This window comes from Ammospiza nelsoni, chromosome 4 (assembly GCF_027579445.1).
Source record: "Ammospiza nelsoni isolate bAmmNel1 chromosome 4, bAmmNel1.pri, whole genome shotgun sequence".
NCBI lineage: Eukaryota > Metazoa > Chordata > Aves > Passeriformes > Passerellidae > Ammospiza > Ammospiza nelsoni.
The window spans coordinates 6,332,257-6,356,795 of NC_080636.1; the positions used below are offsets into that span (position 1 = coordinate 6,332,257).

The following is a 24,539-nucleotide window of genomic DNA, read 5'->3' on the forward strand; positions in this document are numbered from 1 at the left end:
CCGGCTTTCCCCATCCCGGCTTTCCCGATCCCGGCCATGCTCCGCTGCCTGCTCCAAAGGGCTTCCCAACTTCCCAGCCTGGAAAAGCGGGATAAACAAAGCGATCCCGTGGCCAGCCTGACATTCCGAGGTGAGGGAATCCCGATTTTGTATTTTTTTTTGGGAAGGAAGGGAGGGTTTGGAATGTTTTTAGCAGCTCTCAAGAAAATTTGGGATCTGGGAAGCTCCTAAATCCTTGGAAAATCTTTTGCTTTGAGGCTTTTATCCCCCTGATCTCAAAGTTTTTAAATCCACGCTGGAATATCCATCCCTTGAAATCCTTGAATTCTGCACTGGGATGGATATGAATAATCCCACATGGAGCAGGGGTTATCCAATTCCCGAGGGATGGATTTCCTGGGAAAACTGAGGGGTTTGCACTCCCAAAATTCCCTTTGGAGTACGGCGCTGCCCTGGCATTTTCCTGGAGTTCGAAAAAATGGGGGAAAAAAATCCAATTTTAAACAAAAATTAGGGAAAAGGACGAGCAGCTCCCGATCCAGGTTTTCCATTTGCTGCTGATCCCATTCCCACCGGGATCTCGCTGGAGAATCCCGGGAGCTCCATCTTCGACCAAATCCCGATCCAGGGTAATTCCAGGGCACTGAATCCCGGGAAATACCAGGAACGAGATGGGAACGAATCTCTGGATGAGGAAAACCAGGGGGATGAGTTTTCCATATTCCCAGAGCCGGGAAGTTCGGCTCTTCCCCAATCCCAAATAGGGAAGGGGTCGCTGAACGGTGCGAAAAGAGCGGAAAACCGGGAATATTTGGAATATCCCGGAGTCTCCCGGGATCTGAGTCACCTCTATTGTTTGGCCTTTTCCTTTTCCTCTTCCCGCGGGGGTCCCTCCCTTGGGATGCGGCGACATTCCAGAAGGGATGAGGGGGGCGTGGCTTTGGGAAGGGGGTGGGTGCATTCCCGGGATTGGGAATGTTGGATTTTGGGGGAATCCCGAGATTCCTGCCCGCGGCATTTGGGAGATTCTGGGGAAACTGAGGCACGATCCCGAGGTTTGGGAATGGAGGGAATGGAATGTTTGGGATCTCCGCTGGCTCTTCCCACCCTGAATTCCCAGTCCTTGGAAACCTTTGGATGCTCCTGGGGAAACTGAGGCACAGCAAGGAGGATTTTCCAGTGCATTTTCCAGCCTGGAAGGGTTGGGGATCCAAGTGGGATCTTGGATCCAATCTCTGTATTCCCAGCCCTGGGAAGAGGGAATGGGGCTGGATCCTGATCCTGGGGATTATGGGAATTTCTGGAAGCTCAGCCCTCGCTGTGAGGAGAGAACAGGATCCAGTCCTGGTCCTGGAAATTTCTGGAATTTCTGCCCCACCTGGGATCAGGGATTGGGATCCAGTCCTCCTCCTGGGAATTTCTGGAGGTCCAGCTCCACCTGGGATCAGGAATTTGGATCCAGTCCTATCCCTTGGAATTTCTGGAAGTTCACCTCTACCTGGGATCAGGCAATGGGATCCAATCCTCATCCTGGGAATTTTTGGAAGCCCAGTTCCAGCTGGGAGGAGGGCAATGGCTGTGATCCTGCTCCTGGGAATTGTGGGAATTTCTGGAAGTTCAGCTCCAACTGGGAGGAGAGAATGGGATCCAATTCCTGGATCATGATGTTTTAATTTCCCATCCCTGGGAACTGTGGTATCCCTGAATCCCAGGGTCCTGGTCCTGGGAATTTCTGGAGGTTCAGCTCCAGCTGGAATGGAGCCTGATCCTGGTCCTGGGAAGTTCTGGAGGTTCAGCTCCAGCTGGGATCAGGGAATGGAGCCTGATCCTGGTCCTGGGAATTCTGGGAATCCCTGGAAGCTCAGCCCCAGCTGAGATCAGAGTTTCATTGTGGGTTCCTGATCCCTGGGAAGCTCCCAAACCCCTGGAAGATCCCAATCCCGTTTTTTTTTTCCTTCCAGGTGTCAAGAAGAGGACAAAGGTCATCAAGAACAATGTGAATCCTGTCTGGAATGAGGTGAGAATTCCCAGTCCCTGGATTTATCCCCATTCCCAGAAAATGCCCGAATCCAGATGATTCCCTGGGGCTTCTGCCCCATGGGAAGTTTGGGATTGTTCCCTTTCTGTTCCAGAATTCCAGGCAGAATTCCAATCTCTTCCCCTTCCAGCAAAGTCTTATCCAGACTTGGCACAAATGTTTCAAGGAATTTCCATGGAATGGGAATTTTTCCAGCACCTTTTCCCTTCCAACACTTTCCTTGTGCTCCCATAGGCCAAAATTCCAAAAAAAAAAGGGAATTTGGTGGGAACATGGGCACACATTTGGGCTGGAGCAGCTCCTGGGATTTGTTCCTTCCCGGTAATCCATGGCCAAGGAAAACTTTGTCCCAAGGCAACTTTTCCTGGTGGATTTGCTGGGAAATTTGGCTTTGGGAATGCTGTGATTCCGAGGGGGTTTGGGATTTGGGTTCTCCACTCCAGACACTGATCCTGGCCTCTCCCTCCTTTTTTCCAGGGATTCGAGTGGGATCTGAAGGGAATCCCTCTGGATCCCGATGCCGAGCTCACCGTGGTGGTCAAGGACCATGAAACTGTGGGGAGAAACAGGTGGGAAAAATTCCAGAGCTGGACACGGCTCCTTCTCCCTTTTCCCATCCCCAGGATTCATCCGGCTCTTCCCAGACTCCGCGGATTCCCACTGTAGGATGGCCGTGGGAGGCTGGAGCTGCATTTTTGGGCTGCTTCTCTCGGAATCCGGGGGAAATTCCAGCGTTGGAAGGTCGGGAGGACACAGGGGGTGGTTGTTTAGGGACAGACGGATGGACACTTTGGACACTTGGCCGGGTTTTGGGAAGGGCTGCCAAGATCATTCCCAAGGCGCCGGCAGTGCCGGGAACGGCGGCGGGAGTGGAGCCTCCAGTTTCCTTCCTCCGACTGATCCCAGTGCCTCCCCCATTCCAGGGGTTCCCCACGGATCGGGGGCTCCTGCTGGGTGAGGATGGAAGGGATTCCGGTGATTCCCGGCCTTTCCCGGCTCAGTGGGGTGGGAAAGCTGCTTGGAAAAGGGAAAAAAATAGAGAAAGGGATTTATTTTTAGGGGTAAGAGGTTGGGAATGTGGCCTGAGGAGGGGAGGATCCTGATTCCAGGGCTGGAGCTGAGGCTGGAATTGCTGCTGGGCTGAAATCCAAAGAGGGTTGGAATTTGGGGCCGCTCCAACAGCTGGGTGCTCATAAATAGCCACGGGGAAATGGGAGGAGAGTCCTGGATCCTGGAGTAGGAAGATTCCGGCTGGCACCTCCCAGGCTGCTCCAAGCCCCATCCCAACCTGGCCTTGGGCACTGCCAGGGATCCAGGGGCAGCCACAGCAAATCTGGCAATTCCAGCCCAGCCCCTGCCCACCCTCCCAGACAGCAATTCCTTGCCCAGATCCCAGCCCAATCTCCCCTTTCCCAGTGGGAGCCATTCCCTGGCTCCTGTCCCTGCAGGCCTTGTCCCCAGTCCCTCTGCAGCTCTCCTGGAGCCCCTTCAGGGACTCTGAGCATACCCTGGATTTTTCTCTTCTCCAGGTGAACATTCCCAGCTCTCCCAGCCTGGCTTCATTTCCATGGCCTCCTTTGGACTCCCATCCTTGTCTCTGAAACAGTTTGGATGCCCTTGGAGCAGTGCTGATCCCTCTCCCTGTTTCCTGCAGGTTTTTGGGAGAATCCCGGGTGCCGCTCCGGGATGTTCTGGGCACTCCCAGCCTGGCGGCCTCGTTCAACCTCCCACTGCTGGACTCGCGCAAGGAGAGCACCGGGGTGAGTGCCCAGGTCCCAGTTTGGGACCAGTATGAACCATGGTGTGGCCAGCAGGGGCTCCCAGTTTGGGACCAGTATGAACCATGGTGTGGCCAGCAGGGGCTCCCAGTTTGGGACCAGTATGAGCTGTGGCGTGGCCAGAGGGGCTCCCAGTCTGCGACCTGTACGAGCCATGTGTGGCCAGGAGGGCTCCCAGTTTGGGGCCAGTATGTGCCATGGCTTGGCCAGTTTGGGCTCCCAGTTTGGGACCAGTATAAGCAGTAGCATGGCCAGGGAGGCCCCCAGTTTGGGACCAGTTGGGGCTCCCAGTTTGGGACCAGTTGGGACTCCCAGTTTGTGGCCAGTACGAGCCATGGTGTGGCCAATTTGGGCTCCCAGTTTAGGACCACTTGGGGCTCCCAGTTTGGGGCCAATATAAGCCATGCCATGGCCAACTGGGGCTCCCAGTTTGGGACCAGTAGGAGCCATGGCATGGCCAGGGGTGCTCCCAGTTTGGAATCAGCTGGGGCTCCCAGTTTGGGGCCAGTTGGGGCTCCCAGTTTGGGACCAGTACAAGCCATAGCATGGCCCCTGTGGGCTCCCAGTTTGGGACCACTTGGGCTTCCCAGGTTGAGACCAGTTGGGTCTTCCATTTTGGGACCAGTCTGAGCAATGTCCTTACCAGTGGCAGCTCCCAGTTTGAGACCAGTCTGAATCCCTTCCCTCCCAGTTTGATCCCAGTTTGAGTCCTGTCCCCCCCAGATGAAGCTACCAGTTTGGGACTGGTCTGAATTCCATCCCTCCCAGTTTGATCCCAGTCTGAGCCACATCCCTCCCAGTCTGATCCCAGTTTGAATCCTGTACCTCCCAGTCTGGGACCAGTCTGAATCCCTTCCCTCTTACTCTGGGACCAGTTTGAGTCCTGTTCCTCCCAGTTTGATCCCAGTCGCTCCCATTTTGATCCCAGTTTGAGTCCTGTCCTTCCCAATCTGAGACCAGTCTGAATCCCTTCCCTCCAAGTCTGGAACCAGTTTGAGTCCCATCCCTCCCAATCTGATCCCAGTCTGAATCCCTTCCCTCCCAGTTTGATCCCAGTTTGAGTCATCTCCTTCCCCGTCTGGGACCAGTCTGATCCTTTCCCTCCCAGTTTGATCCCAGTTCTCCCATCCCGGCCTCTCTGACACTCATTCCCTGTTTTCCAGGCCTCCCTGTTCCTGCAGGTGTCCTACATCCCCCCTCCGGGCGCTATCCCGCTTTTCCCTCCTCCGGCTCCTCCGGAGCCGGCCCCGCCTGCAGCCGAGCTGGACACGGTCACCGGTAACACAGCCCTTCCCCATCCCGGATTTTGGGATCCAAACCCATTCCCAAATCCCACATTTCCCTTCTCCCTTCCGGCAGAGACGGCCGGAGAGGAGGACACGGAAGACCCGGAGGCCATGGGGGACACGGAGCCCTCGGCGTCCTCGGGAGCACCGGGCTCGGAGCCGCCCTCGCTCCCAAGGAAACCGTCCGGGAATCACATCCAGGGGGTGAAGAGGAGGAGGAGGAGCTCTCCCAAAAAGCCTTTATCCAACAAACCGCAGGATTTCCAGGTGGGATGAGCTGTTCCCTTAAAATCCTGCCGGTTGTCCTGGTGATTCCCTGTCCTCCATCCTATGGGATGATCCTGGTGATTCTCATCCTGGTGATTCCCTGTCCTCCATTCTGTGGGATGATCTTTGTGATTCCCTTCCCGGTGATTCCATATCCTCCACCCCATCCCAGATCCGGGTGAGGGTCATTGAGGCCCGGCAGCTTCCCGGGATCCAGATCCGGCCGGTGGTGAAGGTGACGGTGGCTGGACAAACACGGAGAACACGGATCCGGAAAGGGAACAGCCCCTTCTTTGATGAGGTCAGCAGGAATTCCCACTCCAGCGATTCCTGGGAGAGGCTGCAATGTGGGAATGCACTCTGGATGGAAAACTGGGATAATGCCTCATCCTCATCCCGGTTTTCCACAGACTTTTTTCTTCAACATCTTTGAGTCGCCATCGGAGCTGTTCGATGCTCCCATTTTCCTCACAGTGAGTGTTGGGAAATCCTGGAATTCCCCCCTTCCCAGGGAAACCCCTCCTGTTCCCCAGGATCCTCCATCCCAGCAGGATTTGGGCTGGATCGCACATTTTTCCTCATTTTCAGGTCGTGGATTCTCGGTCGTTCCGCACGGATTCGGTGATCGGGGAATTCCGGGTAAGATCCCATCCCCTTTTCCTGGCATTTCCTGCTCTGGATGAACTCTGGCATCTCCTTTTCCTTTAATCCCGCAGATGGATGTGGAGACCGTTTACTCCGAGCCAAGTGAGCCTTGGGAAATTTCTTTGGGATTTTTTTGGGAAATGCGCCCACACATCCCAACTCTTCCATAGAGGAGCCCCAAATCCCAAATCCATGGCCACGGAATCCCAGAATGGTTTGGGTGGGAAGGGACTTTAAGGATCATCTGGTTCCATCCAGGGAAAAATTCCACCATCCCAGGTGGATCCAAGTCCATCCAACCTGGCCTGGGACATTTCCAGGGATGGAGCATCCATAGTTTTTCCAGGAATTTTGTTCCAATTATCGTTCCCTCTTCCCTGGTCCCTTCCTGGGAAAGGAACTGAAACATTCCCTTATCCCATTGCATGATTTCCATTTAAACCCCACCCGGGAGCATCCCTGACCTCCCTGCACATTCAAGGAGTAATTCCCAGTTTCCCACGTTTTCCCGCAGAACACGCTTTCCGCAGGAAGTGGCTGCTCCTCTCGGATCCGGAGGATTTTTCTGCGGGAGCCAAGGGCTACTTGAAGGTCAGCGCCTGCGTGCTGGGGCCTGGAGACGAAGCTCCCGTGAGTATTCCTACTGGGAATGGGGGGACATTCCAGCCCTGGGGCGTTCCAGCCCTGGGATATTCTGGCCAAGACCCACCAACCTCCATGGCCATTCCCAAGGAAGCCACAGTTTGGATTTTCCTCTGTTTTGGGGGAAAAGTGTTGCATTTTATCATGGAATCCTGGAATGGTTTGGGTTGGGGGAGATCTTAAATCCCACCCCTTTCTAGCTTAGGGACACTTCCCACTGTCCCAGGTGGATCCAACCCTGATGTCCAACCTGGGATCCAGGGGCAGCCACAGCAAATCTGGCAATTCCAGCCCAGCCCCTGCCCACCCTCCCAGACAGCAATTCCTTGCCAAGATCCCAACCCAATCTCCCCTTTCCCAGTGGGAGCCATTCCCTGGCTCCTGTCCCTGCAGGCCTTGTCCCCAGTCCCTCTGCAGCTCTCCTGGAGCCCCTTTAGGGACTCTGAGGATTCCCTGGAATTTTCCCTTCTCCAGGGGAACATTCCCAGCTCTCCCAGAGCTCCTGGGCTCCAGAATCCTGGAATGGTTTGGATTGGTTAAATCCCACTGCATCCATGGGCAGGGACACCTCCACTATCCCAGGTTGCTCCAAGCCCCATACCAACCTCACCTTGGACACTCCCAGGGCTGGAGCATCCCCCCACCCTCTCTCTTTTGGGATTTTCCTGCTCATTCCCGAATCCAGGGTGACTTTTCCCCTTGTCCTGTTCCCACAGCTGGAGAAGAAGGAGGTGTCCGAGGACAAGGAGGACATTGAGGCCAACCTGCTGCGCCCCACTGGGGTCACCCTCAGGGGCGCCCAGTTCTGCCTCAAGATCTACAAAGCTGAGGATTTGCCCCAGAGTAGGTTTTTCCTTTGGATCCCTCGGAATCACGACATTCCAGGCAGGAATTAGGGCCTGGAGAAGGAAAAGATCCGTTATTATAATCCAAGGATGTCGGGCCGTTTTATGGGAGAGGAGTTTCTTACTGGTCCAAACTGGTTTTAACCCCCTGCTTTTCCTGCCCGGAGAGCGTCTCCCCCATGGGAGCCCTCATCCCGCTGGTGGGACGGCTGGGACCCTCTAGATACTGCGGAATTCCAGGGATTTTGGCATCTCCCTCTTTTCCCAGTGGATGACGCCGTCATGGACAACGTCCGGCAGATCTTTGGCTTCGAGAGCAACAAGAAGAACCTGGTGGATCCCTTTGTGGAAGTCAGCTTTGCCGGGAAAACAGTCAGTGGAGCGGGATCCACCGGGATCCCGGGAATGGCAGCGGGAGGAACCCGGGATTGGGATGGCAGTGGGGTGTTCCTGGGGCTGGGATAACAGCGGGATTATCCTGGGATTGGGAATGGCAGCAGGACATTCCCTCCCAGATCTCTGGGATTGGGAATTCAGTGGGATGTCCTCAGGACTGGGATGGTAGTGGGGTGTTCCTGGAGCTGGGATAACAGTGAGATGATCCTGGGGTTGGGAATGGCAATAGGATGATCCTGGGATTGGAGTGGCAGTGGGATGATCCTGGGATTGGGAATGGTGGCGGGATGATTTTGGGATTGGGAATGGCAGCAGGACATTCCCTCCCAGCTCTCTGGGATTGGAATTTAAGTGGGATGTTCTTAGGACTGGGATTATAGCGGGATGATCCTGGGATTGGGAGTGGCAGTGGGATGATTTTGGGATTGGAAGTGGTACCAGGATGATCCTGGGATTAGGAATGGCAGTGGGGTAATCCTGGGATTGAGAATGGCACCGGGATGAACCTGGGATTGGAAATGACAGGGGGACGTTCCCTCCCAGATCTCTGGGATTGGGATTTCAGTGGGATGTCCTCAGGACTGGGATGGTAACAGGGTGTTCCTGGGACTGGGATAAACTTGGGATTGGGAATGACAGTGGGATAATCCTGGGATTGAGAATGGCACTGGGATGATCCTGGGATTGGGAATGGCAGCTGGATGACCGCTCATGGTCCTCAGGGTTGGGATGGCAGTGGGACATTCCCACCCAGGTCTGTGGGATTGGGATAACAGCAGGATGTCCTTGGTATTGGGATTTCAGTGGGATGGCCCCTCCTGGGTCTCTGGGACTGGAATTTCAGTGGGATGTCCTTGAGGTTGGAATGGCAGTGGGACATTCCCTCCCAGGTCTTTGGGATTGGGATGGCACTGGGATATCCTTGGGGTTAGAATGGCAGTGGGACATTCCTTCTGGATCCCTGGGATTGGGATTTCAGTGGGATGTCCTCAAGGCTGGAATGGCAACAGGACAGACCCCAGGAATCTGGGGTTGGGATGGCAGTGGGACATTCCCTTTGGATCTCTGGGACTGGGATTTCAGCAGGATATCCATGGGGTTGGGATGGCAGCAGGACGGTCCCCAGGAATTTGGGATTGGGATGGCACTGGGACAATTACTCCCAGATCTTTTGGATTGGGATGGCACTGGGACATTCACTGTGGATCCCTGGGATTGGGATTTCGGTGGGATGTCCTTGGAGCTGGAATGGCAGTGGGATATTCCCTCCAGATCCCCAAGCCTGGAATGAGGAAATTCAGTCTTTAAATGGAGGAATTTGGTCTTGGAATGGGGAAATTTGCTCCTGGAATGGGGCAGATGCAATCCTGCTGGTCCCAAGGTGGGAAGATCCCTGGGAAATCCGAAGCATCCTCTGCCTCCTGCACCAGGGGGTTTAGGAACCCCATGGAATGGGGGATGGATTTTAGGGAATCTGAGGCTGGATTTTAAGGAGGCTGAGACTAGATTTTAGGGAATTTGGGGACGGATTTTAGGGAAACTGAGGCCAGATTCTGAGAAGCCTGAGACTGCATTTTGGGGAACCTGAGGCTGGATTTCAGGAACTTGAAGCTGGATTTGGGGGAATGTGAACCTCAACTTTTGGGAATCTAAGACTGGATTTTGGGGAACCTGAGGATGGATTTTAGGGAATCTGAAGTTGGATTTGGGGGAATCTGAGCCTCAACTTTCTGGAATCTGAGACCAGATTTTAGGGAATCTGAGACCAGATTTTAGGGAATCTGAAGCCAGATTTTAGGGAATCTGAGGCTTCCCAGCTCCATGAACTGGGCCAACAGCTGCTTTCCTGGGACAACACCGACTTTTCCCTCTTCCCATCCCTCCTTTCCAGCTCTGCTCCCGAATCCTGGAGAAAAACGCCAACCCCCAGTGGAACCAGTGCCTGACGCTGCCGGCCATGGTGAGCCCTGGTGTCCCCAAGGTCCCCTCCCAGTGTCCCCAGCACCGCTCACCCTCTTCCTGTATCCCTTTTCCCAGTTCCCTTCCATGTGCGAGCGGATGAGGATCCGTGTGACCGACTGGTGAGCGGGAAGGGCATTCCCAGAGCCTGGAATGGTGGGATGGGCGAGGGGACGTCCCTTCCCCCGCGGTCCCCAAAGTGACGATGTCACCTCGCAGGGACCGCCTGACGCACAACGACGTCGTCGGCACCGCTTTCCTCGGAATGTCCAAGATTTCGGCCCCCGGCGGGGAGCTGGAGGGTAAGGGCAGGAAGCAGGCTGGGATTTGGGATGCATGGCCTTGGAGGAGCTGCATGGCGTGGCTGGAGGTTGGTGGTAGCTCTGGGGACGTCACAGCTGTCACTGTCCCTGCTTGGGGACGCAGGGTCCTGTGGTCACTTCAAGCTGTGCTGCATGTCCAGATTGGATCCAACCCCTCTGGTTCTTGTGATTGGATTCTTGGGAATGGGGGATGGAGGCTGCAGGTCCATGGTGTGGCTGGATGTTGGTGGTGGCTTTGGGGATGTTACAGCTGTCACTGTCCCCACCTGGGGACAGGGGATGGGGTCCTGGGATTGCTCTGAGCTGTGCCTCATTTCCAGATGGATCCAACCCCTCTGGATTCTTGGGATTTGGTGGATTATTGGGAATGGGGCTATGGAGGAGCTACATGGTGTGGCTGGAGGTTGGTGGTGGCTTTGGGGACATCACAGCTGTCACCGTCCCTGCCTGGGGACACAGAATGGGCTCCTGTGGTTGCTTGGAGCTGTTCCCCATTTCCAGATTGGATCCAACCCCTCTGGATTTTTGGGATTTGGTGGATTCTTGGGAATGGGGGAAGGAAGTTGCAGGTCCATGACATGGCTGGATGTTGGTGGTGGCTTTGGGGATGTCACAGCTGTCACTGTCCCCACCTGGGGAAGCGCAATGGGCTCCTGGTGTTGCTCTGAGCTGTGCCTCATTTCCAGATGGATCCAACCCTTCTGGATTCTTGGGATATGGTGGATTATTGGGAATGGGGGAGGCTGCAGGTTCATGGTGTGGCTGGAGGTTGGTGACACATGGTGGTGGTGGCACCACTGCTGGCAGCCACGTACCCCTGACGTGTCCACCTCACTAAGGTGACATTTAGGGGCTGTCACAGGGTGGGAATTCCCATTCAGCCCGTGCTGTTCCAAATCCTGGGAATTTTCTGAGGGTAAGGAGCCCCAGGCGTGGCAGGGCTCAGCCGGGTGTCACTGTCAACGGTGCCAAGTTGGAGGGTGGGAATTTGGGACGCGGCTTTGGACCTGCTGAGGGCTTGGAGCTTCTACCTGCATGAACTTTTCCTGCTGCCAGTGCTTCCGTGGAATCTGTGATCCCAGTGGGAATTCTGCACTTGGCTTTGTGACTTCCCCATGAGCTGTAGCGACACGGGATGGCCATGCTGGAAAAAGCTTGGAGCATGCTGGGATAGTGGGATGTGTCCCTGCCCATGGAATGGGATGAGCTTTAATGTCCCTCCAAGCCATTCCATGATTCCATGGATCAGGACACGATCCAGAGGCTCCACCCGTGTCCCACCCCTGGCGCTGTCCAGTCCCCTCTTCCCAATCCCAACACAAATCCTGGGATGGGCTGGAGAGAGAGAGAGAGAAAGAGGCTGGGAGGGAGGATGGGAATGGTGGGATCCAGGATTGGCATCTCCCTTTCCCACCACTGGGATCTGTTTGATCCCAAGGAAATGCCTGGGAATTCAACTCAGGGATGCTCCAACCCCGCTCCATCCCAATCCCACAGCCTCTGGAATTGTCCAAGGCCAGGTTGGACAAGGCTCGGAACAACCCAGGATAGTGGGAAGTGTCCCTGGATGCACCTGGATGGGCTTTAAGGTCCCTTCCCACCCCAACCATTCCATGATTCTTTGATTCCATGATTCCATAATTCCTTGACTCCATGATTCCATGAAAAACCTCTCCCTTTCTTTCTCTGTCTCTCCATGGGAATCTCCCCCCTCATTCCCGTCTCCATCCCTTTTCCGTGCTCCTCTTCCAGCCTTTCCCAACCTCTCTCCCTCTCTTTGTGCCTCAGATGAGTTTCCTGCTCCTGTGAAGCCTCTGAAACCCTCGGACCGTACGTTCCCAGTACATCCCAGTTTTCCAGCGCCTCCTGGGACTGGTTTTACTGGTTCCGCTCTCTGGATTGGGGGAGGATCCGCTGGGATGAGTTGGGCACCTTGGGAAAAGGGAATGGCTCCAGTTTGGCCCTTTGGGGATTCCTGGGATGCTGTCGTGTCTGGAATGTGTAGCCAGATGGGTGCATGGAGGGCAGGATTCCTGCTCAAAGTTCCATAAAAATGAGTGGTTCTCCTCATGGAATCACAGGATTGGAAAATCCCTCTGATCCATTGGCCCCCAAGGCCACCCCATATCCATGTCCCAGGTGCCACCTCCACAGGGATGTTCAGTCCCTCCAGGGAGGGGGACAACCCCTTGCAGGAAGGAATTTTCCTGAAAATCCAACCTAAACCTCCCCAGCACATCCTAAGGCTCTTTCCTCTCTCCTGTCACTCTTACTCTTGTCTGACCCCTCTCTGACTTCGCCCTTTTCCATGGGGACTTTTCCTGGGATTGGGAATTCCCAGGATTCAGCACCACGCCCTCCGTATTGTTCTCCTGCTCCAAGGTGAGGTCGTGGGATTCAAAATGGGTGGAAATTCTGGGATTTTGGTGGCCTCTGGCTGTGTGATCTCTGTGATGCTCCAGTGAGCATGATGCATTCCCAAAGTGCCTCCAGGAATCCCTTAATCCCTCTTTTCCCTGCCATTCCCAGTGGATGACGGGCTGGGATTCCTGCCGACCTTCGGGCCCTGCTACATCAACCTGTACGGCAGCCCCCGGGAATTCACCGGATTTCCCGATCCCTACGAGACGCTCAATTTGGGAAAGGTGACATTGGCTGCTTCACAGCGCATCCCAAAATAACCTCCGTCTCCTCTTTTCCAAAAAAAAGCTGCTTCTAACTGCACCTAGCTTTGTCATCAGGAGCCTGTGCTGCATTTCCCGCTCCAGGTTATTCCCGCTAACGCCTCCCGATTCCACTCTGTTCCCAAAATTCCACCTTGGAAGCTCCAGCTGGAATTCTTTGCCTGATCCTGCTACTTCATGATGAAGCTCCTTGGAAGCAAAGGCAGAGCTTGGCCTCGGGAAGGGAATTCCGGGATCCTGACTTCTGTTCCTGGTCTATCCCAAGGGCGAGGGGGTTGCGTATCGGGGACGGATCCTGGTGGAGCTGGAGACCAAACTGGTGGAGCACATGGAGCAGAAGGTGGAGGAGATTCCTGCTGATGACATCCTGAGGGTGGAGGTATTGGAATTTCTGGAAAATCTCTGGGATTAGCATGTGGGACACTATGGAAGGGATGTTGGCCATGGGTAGGGATTGTCCCATGGTCTGTGAGCTCCTGGAGGGGTCTCCTGTTGGATTTTTATCCCAAAGTGTCCAGGTTGGTCCATCTGAGCTGATCATGGTGAGCATGGAATTGTGGGACCATGGAATGGTTTGGGTGGGAATGGGCCTTGAAGTTGATCACATTCCACGGGCAGGGGCAGCTCCCACTATCCCAGGTGGATCCAAGCTCAATCCAGCCTGGCCTTGGAGACTGCCAGGGATCCAGGGGCAGCCACAGCAAATCTGGCAATTCCAGCCCAGCCCCTGCCCACCCTCCCAGCCAGCAATTCCTTGCCAAGATCCCAGCCCAATCTCCCCTTTCCCAGTGGGAGCCATTCCCTGGCTCCTGTCCCTGCAGGCCTTGTCCCCAGTCCCTCTCCAGCTCTCCTGGAGCCCCTTTAGGCCCTGCCAGGGGCTCTGAGCTCTCCCATGATGTTGTGGGATATTTCCCTTCATTCTGGCTCTCTCAGATTTCCTCCTTTGACTCCTTTTCCATGAGAAGTTGTAGCCTCCTCTTCCATCTGGTTTTTCTAAAATTCCCCCAAGATTCCCATGATGCAAAATTTGTTATTCCCCCTGCAAGGAAATTCCCATCCTGGGCTCACTGAGTTTGGAAAATCCTCTGGGATCATCCAGTCCAAGCTGTGCCTGATGCCCACCCTGGCACTGAGTGCCACACCCAGGAATTCCTTGGGCATCTCCAGGGATGGGGACTCCAAATCTCTCTGGGCACTCCCAATCCCTGACCACCCTTTCCATGAGGAAATTCCTGCTGTTGTCCAATCTGAGCCTCCCCTGACCCAGCATGAGGCTGTTCCCTTCTATCCTATTATTCCCTGGGATTAGATCCCAACTCCCAACTGGTTCCAATCTGTCAGGAAGTTGTGCAAAGCCAGAAGGTCCCTGTGGATCCTCCTTTTCTCTGGAATGAGCCCCTTTCCCAACTTCCTCATCTTTTCCTGGTTCTCCAGCCCCTTCCCAGCTCCCTCAGCTTTTCCTGGATCTCCAACCCTTTCCCAACTCCCTCAGCCACTCAGGATTTACTCTCCAGCCTCTTCCAGCTCCACATCCTGGAGATCATTGCAGCATCTCCTCCACATCCAATTCCTGTTTGTATTCCAGAAGTACCTGCGCCGACGGAAATATTCCCTCTTCGCCGCCTTCTACTCGGCCACGATGCTCCAGGGTGTGGATGGCGCCGTCCAGTTTGAGGTCAGCATTGGGAATTACGGCAACAAGTTCGACACCACCTGCCTGCCCCTGGCCTCCACCACCCAGTACAGCGGGGCTGTCTTCGATGGTGAGTGTGGATTCCGTCCCTTGGGATGATCCAAACACGGCTGGTGGAAGAGAACCCTGGAATTATGGAATGGTTTGGGATGGAAGGGGCCTTAAATCCCATCCTGTTCCAGATTAGGGACACCTTCCACTATCCCAGGTGGATCCAAGCCCCAATGTCCAACCTGGCCTTGGGCACTGCCAGGGATCCAGGGGCAGCCACAGCAAATCTGGGAATTCCAGCCCAGCCCCTGCCTACCCTCCCAGCCAGCAATTCCTTGCCAAGATCCCAGCCCAATCTCCCCTTTCCCAGTGGGAGCCATTCCCTGGCTCCTGTCCCTGCAGGCCTTGTCCCCAGTCCCTCTCCAGCTCTCCTGGAGCCTCTTTAGGGACTCTGAGGATTCCCTGGATTGATTCCTTCTCCAGGGGAACATTCCCAACTCTCCCAGAGCAGAGGGGCTCCAGAATCCTGGAATGCTTTGGGTTGGAAGGGACCTTGAATCCCATCCCATTCCAACCCCATCCATGTTTAGGGACACCTCCCACTACCCCTGGTGATTCCAAACCCCAATGTCCAGCCTGGCCTTGGACACTCCCAGGGATCCAGGGAAGCCAGAGGTTGTGTCCAGGTGATCCTGGTGAAGGTGTCCCTGCTTGGACCAGACAGCTCCAGAGGGTTTTCCTGCCTCATCCATGGGGAATTTTTGTCTGGGAAGGAGCAGGGAAGCTGTGACATCTCTCAGCTCCATGAGGTGGTTTTTGGTAGTGTCTTTTCCTGGCTCCCATCTTATCCCACCAGGAATGCTGAGCTTGTTTCTGGTCTCACTGCCAGAGCCATGGAGTCAGATCCCATTGGATCTCGGTGGGATCTCAAGGATTTGGGGAACACCATTCCCATCTTTCTCTTAAACACCTTCTGAGGGGAATTCCCATCCCGATCACACTGTTCCCCCTACATCCCCGCTCCCGAGGGGTGGATCCCATTATCCAACATCCCGAGGTGACGCCGTGCTGTCCCCCAGGCTGTCACTACTATTACCTGCCCTGGGGGAACGTGAAGCCCGTGGTGGTGCTCTCCTCCTACTGGGAGGACATCGGCCACCGCATGGACGCCCAGAACCTGCTGCTCCACGGGGCCGAGCGGTTGGTGAGTGACCGGGACATCCTGGGGACACTGGGACGGGACAGAGGCCATCTCCAGGCTGGGGAATGACCAGGGACATCCCTGGGGACATCCCTGGGGACATCCTGGGGACACCGGGAGGGGATAAGGGCCACCTCCAGGTTGGGGAGTGTCCAGTGATGCCCTTGGGGACACCGGGAGGGGACAGAGGCCACCTCCAGGCTGGGGAGTGTCTGGTGACACAGCCGTGTATCCACTGGATGAGGAGCTTCATGGAATCATGAAATGGTTTGGGTGGGAAGGGAACTTAAATCCCATCCCAATCCCACCCAATCCATGGGCAGGGACACTGCCCGCTGTCCCAGGTGGATCCAAGCCCTGTCCAACCTGGAGACAATTCCAGCGATCCAGGGGCTGTCCTTCAGCTCCTGAGTGATTTCTGAGGTTTCCCGTTGGATTTCCCTGTTGGTTCCCCTGGAGCTCCAAACATTTGGATGCAGATCCTTGCTGAGACCCAGAGCGGAATCTCTGATCCCTGGGAGTTTTCCCAATCTCTTGCTGGGAATATCCTGAAAACGGGATGGGATTCCAGGTGATTCCTCAGCTCCTGATCCCCACTTTTCGTGCAGGAAGCCAACCTGGAGAAGATCCATGTGGCCCTGAAATCCAACCGCTCTCCAGTCGAGCTGGAGGCCCTGGGGTCCCAACTGCTCAATGACGTCATTGCTGACTGCAGGTACTTTGGGAATTCGTGATGGGAAACCTTTCCTGATGTTTCTTCTTGGTTTTGGAAGGGAACACTGCCTCCACTCCTCTTCTCCTTTCTTCACCCCCTTTTTTCCCCCTTTTCCCCTCTTTTCTCCCCTTTCCCCTCTTTTACCTCTTTTTTCCCATTTCTCCTAATTTTTTCCACTTTTTCATCCCTTTCCCCCTTTTCTATCCCTTTTTTGTTTGTTCCCTCCTTTTCCCCACCTTTTTTCCTTCTATTTTCTCTCCCTCTTTTCCCCATTTTCCCCTTTCCCCCTTTTCCTTCCTTTTCCCACTTTCCTTTTATTCACTTTTTCCCTTATTTCAGTTTTTCCTTTCCCCTCTTTTTCCTCTTTTTCCCTCTCCCCCCTTTCCCCCTTTTTGCTTTCTTTTTTCCTTTTCCCCCTTCTCCCTTTTTTCTATTTCTTTCTTTTTTCCCCTCTTTCTGTCTTTCTCTCTTTTAATATTTTTCCTATTCTCCCCTTTCCCCTACTCCTCTTTCCATTTTTTTGTCTTTTCTCCTTTTTTTTCTGTGCTTTTCCTTTTTCCACTTCCCCCTTTTTTTTCCATTTTCCCCTCTTTTTCCCTTTTTCCATTTCCTCCTTTTCTCCCTTGTTTCTCTTTTTCCCATTTTTCCTTCTTTTGTCTTTCCCCCTTTTATTCTCTTCCCCCTTTTTTCCTCTTTTTGCCTTTTCTCCCCTTTTTCTTTTTCCCTTTTTTCCTTCCCACCCTTTCTTTGTCCTTATTTTCTTTCTTTCCTTATTTCCCTTTTTCCATTCTCCCCCTCCTTCCCCCCCCCCCTTTTCCCATTTTTTCCCATTTTCCCACCTTTTCCCTGCTCATTCCCCCTCACTTCAAATCCTCATCCCTGGAAGTATCCAAAGCCAGGCTGAACAGGGCTTGGAGCAACTGAGGAGCGTGGAAAATCCCAAACTATTCCATAATTCCATGTTCTCCCTATTTACCTGCAATAAAAAATGGGATTTACAATCCCAATTCCCGAGGTGAGAATGTCGCATCCTTAAAAATCTCCTTCCAAACCTCTGCACAGCCTAAAAATAAAATTATCTTTCTCTCCATCTATTTTTTCCGGAGGAAATCCTGATTTGTGGCTCAGGAGTTGGGAGCAGGAAGTTAATTTATAGCAGCGGATCCATAAATCCTTGAATTTTACAGGAAAACCTCCCAGTTTGGCACCTGATCCATTTTTCCAGGAGCTTGGATAATGGATATTAAAATGTGGGTGTGGCTCATTCCCATCCTGATTCCCGGGGGAATTCTGGCCTTGGTTTGAAACTCTTTTGCTCTTCCCATTCCCAAATATCTTCGTTGGCTTCTCAATTCCTTTGAAATTTGCTGAAAATATGGAAAAGCCAATTAAAAAGGCTGGAAAATCCCACAAGAAGTTGGATGAGCTATTGGGGGGGGAAATTGGGGTGGATTCATGATCATTAATGACGATTAGTGACCATTAATGACCTGCAATGATCGTTAATGACCATTGATGATGATTGGCGACATTAGTGACTGTTAAACACCATTAATGATGACTGGTGATCTTTAATGACAATTAGTGACTTTTAATGACCATTAATGAACAATTCATGATGATTGGTTACCATTAATGACCATTAGTGACCCTTAATGAACTTTAATTATCATTAATCACCTTTAATGATAATTAATGACCATTAATGATGATTGGTGACCATTAATGATCAGTAACAACCATTAACAACCTTTGATGATGATTGGTGACCATTAATGACTATTAATCACCATTAATGATGACAGGTGACCATTAATGACGTTTAAGGATCATTAAAGACCATTGATGATGATTGGTGACCATTAATGACCACTAATGACCATTAATCACCAGTGGTGATCATCAGTGACAATTTACAGCCCTTAATGACCTTCAAGGTCCATCCCAATCCAACCCAATCCCTGATTCCTGCCTATCCCTGCAGCCTGAAGCTTCCCGATGTCCTGGGGAGGGCATCCAGCACCCACCTGGATCAGAATCTGTTCCGCTTCCGAAGCACCCACCTGGAGCAGATCCTCAAGGTGGCCCTGAGGCTCAAGCATGAGAATTCCGGCCTTTCCCAAATCCTGGATCAGGCGGAGGATTGGCTGTGCCGGCTCCGGGCCATGGCGGAGGAGGTGACGCTTCCTGGTTTTCCCATCGTGGTTGTGGTGGGAAGCCAGCGGGGGGGATGTTCCATCCTGGCTCCCAAATCCATGGATTCTCCCACGGTGCTAGATTTTGGTCCGATGGTTGAGGTTGGTCTTGCTCACGGATGGGTTGAGGTCAACTCATGGATAGGGAGCAGCCGTGGGAGAAGGACTTGGAATGTTGGTGGGTGGGAAGTTCTGCGTGCTCCAGCAGATCCCACAGCAGAAATAGGGGGAATTCTGCCCCTCTGCCATGGAGCCAGGCTGAGAGAGCTGGGAATGTTCCCCTGGAGAAGGAATCTATCCAGGGAATCCTCAGAGTGCCTGAAGGGGCTCCAGGAGAGCTGGAGAGGGACGGGGGACAAGGCCTGCAGGGACAGGAGCCAGGGAATGGCTCCCACTGGGAAAGGGGATATTGGGCTTGGGATCTGGGCAAGGAATTGCTGTCTGGGAGGGTGGGCAGGGGCTGGGCTGGAATTGCCAGATTTGCTGTGGCTGTCCCTGGATCCCTGGCAGTGTCCAAGGCCAGGCTGGATGGAGTTGGATCCATCTGGGATAAGATCTCTCCCAACCCAACCCATTCCATGATTTCACGATCCCATTCTGGGCTGTGCTGGTGGATCCCTCCTAACAGGATCCTATGGATTTGTGTTTTCCAGCCCCAGAACAGCCTCCCGGACATTGTCATCTGGATGCTCCAGGGGTACAAACGTGTGGCCTTCGCCCGCATCCCGGCCCACCAGGTCCTGTATTCCCGGAACATCCCCAACTGCTGCGGCCGGAACTGTGGGAAGCTCCAGACCATCTTCCTCAAGGTACCTTTGGAAGCCTGTCCTGGCAGAATCTTGGTTTTCCAAACTGTTTTCCCACTAAAAATAATTAAAAAGATGGAAAATCCAGCAGGGAAAGCTCAAATCCCAACACAATGTTCAGCTCTGGTTTCATGGAATCATGGAAAGTCTTGGGTTGGGAGAGGCCTTAAATACTTGACCTTGTCAGGGTTCCTGTCCCTCTCCCTGTCCTTGCCCCTGGCTTTGTCCCTCTCCCTGTCCCTGACCTTCTCCCTGACCCTGTCCTTATCCTTTTCCCTGGCCTTGTCCCTGACCCTATCCATGTCCCTGAACTTGTTCCTGCCCTTGACCTTGTCCCTGTCCCTGTCCTTGTTCCTATCCATGTCCTTGTTCCTATCCACGTCCTTATTCCTATCCCTGTTCTTGAACTTGTCCCTGTCCTTGACCTGTCCTTGTCCTGTCCCTCTCCCTGTCCCTGTCCCTGCCCTTGTCCCTGACCCTGTCCTTGTTCCTATCCATGTCCTTGTTCCTATCCACGTCCTTGTTCCTATCAATGTTCCTGAACTTGTCCCTGTCCTTGACCTGTCCTTGTCCTGTCCCTCTCCCTGTCCTTGTCCCTGACCTTCTCCCTGGCCCTGTCCTTATCCTTTATCCCTGGCCTTGTCCCTGACTGTGCCCTTGTCCCTATCCATGTCCCTGAACTTGTCCCTGTCCTTGAGCTTGTCCCTGTCCTTGTCCCTGACCTTTTCCCTCGCCTTGACCTTGTCCTTTTCGCTGTCCATGTCCTTGTCCCTTTGTCCCTGTCCCTCTCCCTGTCTTTGTCCCTGACCTTTTCCGTCTCCTTGATCTTGTCCTTATCCCTATCCCTATCCCTGCCCTTCTCCTTGTCCCTGTCCCTGACCTTTCTGTGACCCTGTCCTTGTCCCTGATCCTGTCCAGGACCACTGGAATTTTGAAGCTCCTCAAGGTCACATTTTATGGATGTCGATGGTGGCATTGGGATGATCCTGAAGGTCTTTTCCAACCTCAATTCCATGATCCCAAAGTGCTCCACCCACTCCTGACATTATCCCATGACTGCTCCATGTCCCACCTTCCCCATTCAGGGATCTTCATTCCCACCCTTCCAGTCTCCCAGAATTGCCGTTAATCCCTCCCCGGGGGCCTTTTCCTTGGCAGTACCCGCAGGAGGAGACAATGGGGCCACGGATCCCGGCGCAGATCCGGGTGCGGCTCTGGTTCGGATTGGCTGTGGATGAGAAGGAGTTCAACCAATTCGCCGAGGGAAAACTCTCCGTCTTCGCTGAAACTGTGAGCATTCCCAAGGGATCCTCATCCCGGCGGGAAAAGGGGGTGGGCTGGACCTAAAACCTCTTCACATTCCCAAAGGATCCCTGTCCTGATGGGAAAAGGGGGTGGGCTGAACCTAAAACCTCATTGCATTCCCAAAGGATCCCTGTCCTGATGGGAAAAGGGGGTGGGCTGAACCTAAAACCTCATTGCATTCCCAAAGGATCCCTGTCCTGGTGGGAAAAGGGGGTGGGCTGGACCTAAAACCTCATCATTCCCTAAAAACTGTGGGAAGGGGGAGCTATTCCCACCATCTCAGACTGGAATGCTGAGGGGAAAGTTGGGAGTGAGCCATGGAACTGTGTTGTCCCTCACAACGGGAAAATTGGGATGCTGTGGAATGGGTTGGGCTTTTCCCAGATCTGTCCCTCTACTGGGATTATTCATGGGATTCTATGGGATTATTCATGGAATTCTGTAATTCTGACCCCAAATCCATCTTTTTCTTGGCTCTCCTAGTATGAGAACCAGACCAAGCTGGCACTGGTAGGGAACTGGGGCACCACCGGCCTCACTTATCCCAAATATTCCGACGTCACCGGCCGGATCAAGCTTCCCAAGGACAGCTTCCGGCCTTCCGCGGGATGGACCTGGGCTGGGGATTGGTTCATCTGCCCAGAAAAGACGTGAGTGGGGCTTTTCTGCTGGGAATTCCCGGGAATCCCAAAATCCGGTGGCAAAATCTGGGATGCCTTCGTGGTTCCTTGTCTGTGCCCACGGATGTGATTCCCCTTCATCCAAATCTTGGGATGCTCCAAAACTGAGGATTTTTGGGGTGGGATTTTCATCCTGGTTTTGGTTTTTCCTAAGGAGGAATTTTGCTCGGATAGGTGGGAGAAATTTGGGAGCGCTGAGGATGGCACAGGAGGAAGGTGGGATGGAGAATCCCTGATTTTGGGTATTCCTGGGATTCAGGCTGTTGCACGATGTGGATGCTGGGCACCTGAGCTTCGTGGAGGAGGTGTTTGAGAACCAGGTCCGGCTTCCCGGAGGGCAGTGGATCCACATGACCGATTCCTACACGGACGTGGTGAGGGAAAACTGGGAATTCTGGGAGCTGGGCTGGAATCCCAGGGGAAATTTAGGGATCGGTTTGGGTGAGAATTCCCTGTGTCCCACAGAATGGGGAGAAGGTCCTGCCCAAGGATGAGATCGAGTGTCCTCCAGGCTGGAAGTGGGAAGATGTGGAATGGGACACGGATCTCAACAGGGCTGTGGATGAGAAAGGTACCAGAGACGGAATTTCAGGATCTGATATTTGGGAATTTTGGGATCCTGGAATTTTGGGATCTATGAATTAGGAAATTTGGGATCCTCAAATTTAGGGATCTGGGATTTGGGAATTTTGGAATCCTAGAATTTTGGAATCCAGGGTTTGGGAAGTTTGGGATTTCTTACCATGGGACATGGATGAAAACATACCCATGGCTGTGGGAACTGGATCAGGAGAAGGGATCAGGCTCTGGGAGATAATTTTCCCTTGTCTGCCTGGAGCTGTGGGATGGGAATTCCAAAAGGCAGTACTGGGATAATCTGGGAAGGTCCTGGAGGAAAAGAAATGGAAAACACCGGGCTGGAGAGTGCTGGAATGGTCTCAGGGGTTGGAATAGCTGGAGGGAGTGAGGGAAGAGTCCCCATGGTGGGATTTGGAGCCAAGGACACCACGGATCCATCCCTGGGCATTCCAGAGGGATGGACTGTGCTGTAAGGAGGGAAATCCAACTGGAAAATTTTGCTGGATTCAGCCACACCTTCACTGTTGTAAATTCCTGGTGGGAACCAAGGTGTGGGGAGAGAGGCTCTTCTCCCGCCTCCACCAGGTATTCCCTTCTTCCCAAGGCTGGGAATACGGGATCACGATCCCACCGGAGCGCAAGCCCAAGGCCTGGGTGCCGGCGGAGAAGATGTTCCACACCAACCGGCGCCGGCGCTGGGTGCGGCTCCGCCGGCGTGACCTGGAGCACATGGAAGCCGTGAGAAAGGTGGGATTGGCTGGGAAAAGGTGCCACCGGATTGGGATGTGGCCCTGTCCCTCCGGGTGGATGCCTGGCTTTGGCAGGATCCGCTTTTCCTTGGAGATTGAGGGAGGCTTGTCCCGGTTTCTAGTGGAAAACGCCACATTCCTGGGGTGGAGAACATTCCGGAGGGATTGACTAGGATGTGGTGTGGGGTGGGGACATCCAGGAAAGTCCAGGAGTGTGGGAAATGGGGGAGGGCTGGTGTCCCCAGCCTGTCCCTATCCCGCTTCCCTCTAGATGGGGCCATTGGACCAGGAATGCCACTTCCGCTCCTCGGTCCTTCCCGCTGCTTCCCAAGGCCACTTGTCTCCCTTCCCAGAAAATGTTTGGGATAATTGTAGCCACTGTCACCCCATTTGCTGTGGGTGTCACCGGGAGAAAAACCTTCCAGGGCTTGGGGTGGACGATCCAGGGAGAAATTCCAGAGGTGGCAGAGTCATGGGAGGGGTCGGGACGATGGCAAAGGGAAAAACAGGATCTTGGCAAGGAATTCCTGGCTGGGAGGGTGGGCAGGGGCTGGGCTGGAATTGCCAGATTTGCTGTGGCTGCCCCTGGATCTCTGGCAGTGCCCAAGGCCAGGTTGGACACTGGGGCTTGGAGCACACTGGGATGGTGGGAGGTGTCCCTGGAAGTGGCTGAGCTTTAAAGTCCCTTCCATCCCAAACCATAATTCCATGATTCCATGACAATCTCCAGGGCCTTTCCCAACTGAAACCAAATGACCTCAGAAATCCTTCCCAACCTGAATATTCCTATGATTCTCCAAATTATTCCATAACTCCATTCCATGACTCCAATCTGGAGGAGACACAGGGAAAACCTGGGGTGGAACAACCATATTGAACAACATCCCGAAAAACCCTAAACCCAGCTTTTGGGTCAATCCTAGAAAACCTGATCCCTGTGATCTCTGTCTGGCAGCACAAGCAGGAGGAACTGGACGGGGATGGTTGGGAATACGCTTCCCTCTTTGGCTGGCGCTTCCACCTCCAGCAGCGCCGCTCTGACGCCTTCCGCCGGCGTCGCTGGAGACGCCGGATGGAGCCTCTGGAACGCACCGGCCCCGCCGCTGTCTTTGCCTTGGAAGGGGCTCTGGTAGGGAACAGCTTATCTCATTCCCAAATTTCGGCCTGGAAATGTTATCGGCCGCTCGTTATCTGTTTCCCGTTATCCTGTTATCCTCCCTGTTTGTTCCCTGCTTTCCCTCTTTGCTCCTGACTTTCTCCACACTCTGGATTTTCCAATCCACTCCTTTTCCAATGATCCCATGAGAGCCAAAGCAGCACAAAGCTCCCATTCTATGTTTTTATGGAATTTTTTCCTCTCCTGTTTGGCTTTTTTCCCTCCTTTTTCCTTGCTCTGTCTTTCCCTTCAATCCAGAGTTGATCTCTTTGGGATCAAAGCAGCTCCATGGTGTTTTCCATGAGCTGTTCGCATCTTGGGGGATCCCGGCTGCCTCTCACCCCCAGAGCTCCTGATGGGACTGTTCCTATTCCCCTTTTTCCCATGGGATCCACAAACAGGAATTCTCAGCCTTGGAAATCGCTCCTTTTCCCACAAATATTCCAAGGCCAATGGGGAATTAGGAGAACTTGGGAATCTCCAAGAGCTTTTCCAACCTAAATTTTAGGATTCTGGGGAACACTGGAAGCCCAGACTCCTCTTGGACACCCCAGAGAATTCCATTCATGGGAAATCCTGGCTCTGGGGATGATCCCAGCATTCCCC

The 24,539-nt window shown here is 53.7% G+C and overlaps 1 protein-coding gene across 1 annotated transcript in view; it reads left to right on the top strand.

Moving 5' to 3' along the window:
• DYSF (dysferlin) overlaps positions 1 to 24,539 on the top strand; it is a 69,691-nt gene continuing 45,152 nt past the window's right edge. The window contains exons 1-30 of the mRNA XM_059469819.1: positions 1 to 130; positions 1,962 to 2,017; positions 2,516 to 2,607; positions 3,693 to 3,798; positions 4,980 to 5,094; positions 5,176 to 5,369; positions 5,542 to 5,670; positions 5,780 to 5,842; positions 5,958 to 6,008; positions 6,086 to 6,116; positions 6,529 to 6,644; positions 7,373 to 7,499; positions 7,770 to 7,873; positions 9,789 to 9,857; positions 9,935 to 9,978; positions 10,076 to 10,158; positions 11,968 to 12,009; positions 12,709 to 12,824; positions 13,129 to 13,242; positions 14,449 to 14,626; positions 15,627 to 15,751; positions 16,357 to 16,463; positions 18,448 to 18,640; positions 19,312 to 19,467; positions 20,623 to 20,754; positions 21,253 to 21,419; positions 21,709 to 21,823; positions 21,915 to 22,020; positions 22,633 to 22,775; positions 23,733 to 23,906. Coding sequence (XP_059325802.1) covers positions 37 to 130; positions 1,962 to 2,017; positions 2,516 to 2,607; positions 3,693 to 3,798; positions 4,980 to 5,094; positions 5,176 to 5,369; positions 5,542 to 5,670; positions 5,780 to 5,842; positions 5,958 to 6,008; positions 6,086 to 6,116; positions 6,529 to 6,644; positions 7,373 to 7,499; positions 7,770 to 7,873; positions 9,789 to 9,857; positions 9,935 to 9,978; positions 10,076 to 10,158; positions 11,968 to 12,009; positions 12,709 to 12,824; positions 13,129 to 13,242; positions 14,449 to 14,626; positions 15,627 to 15,751; positions 16,357 to 16,463; positions 18,448 to 18,640; positions 19,312 to 19,467; positions 20,623 to 20,754; positions 21,253 to 21,419; positions 21,709 to 21,823; positions 21,915 to 22,020; positions 22,633 to 22,775; positions 23,733 to 23,906 — 3,342 coding nt within the window. The 5' untranslated portion in view covers positions 1 to 36. The remainder of the gene's footprint in view (positions 131 to 1,961; positions 2,018 to 2,515; positions 2,608 to 3,692; positions 3,799 to 4,979; positions 5,095 to 5,175; positions 5,370 to 5,541; positions 5,671 to 5,779; positions 5,843 to 5,957; positions 6,009 to 6,085; positions 6,117 to 6,528; positions 6,645 to 7,372; positions 7,500 to 7,769; positions 7,874 to 9,788; positions 9,858 to 9,934; positions 9,979 to 10,075; positions 10,159 to 11,967; positions 12,010 to 12,708; positions 12,825 to 13,128; positions 13,243 to 14,448; positions 14,627 to 15,626; positions 15,752 to 16,356; positions 16,464 to 18,447; positions 18,641 to 19,311; positions 19,468 to 20,622; positions 20,755 to 21,252; positions 21,420 to 21,708; positions 21,824 to 21,914; positions 22,021 to 22,632; positions 22,776 to 23,732; positions 23,907 to 24,539) is intronic.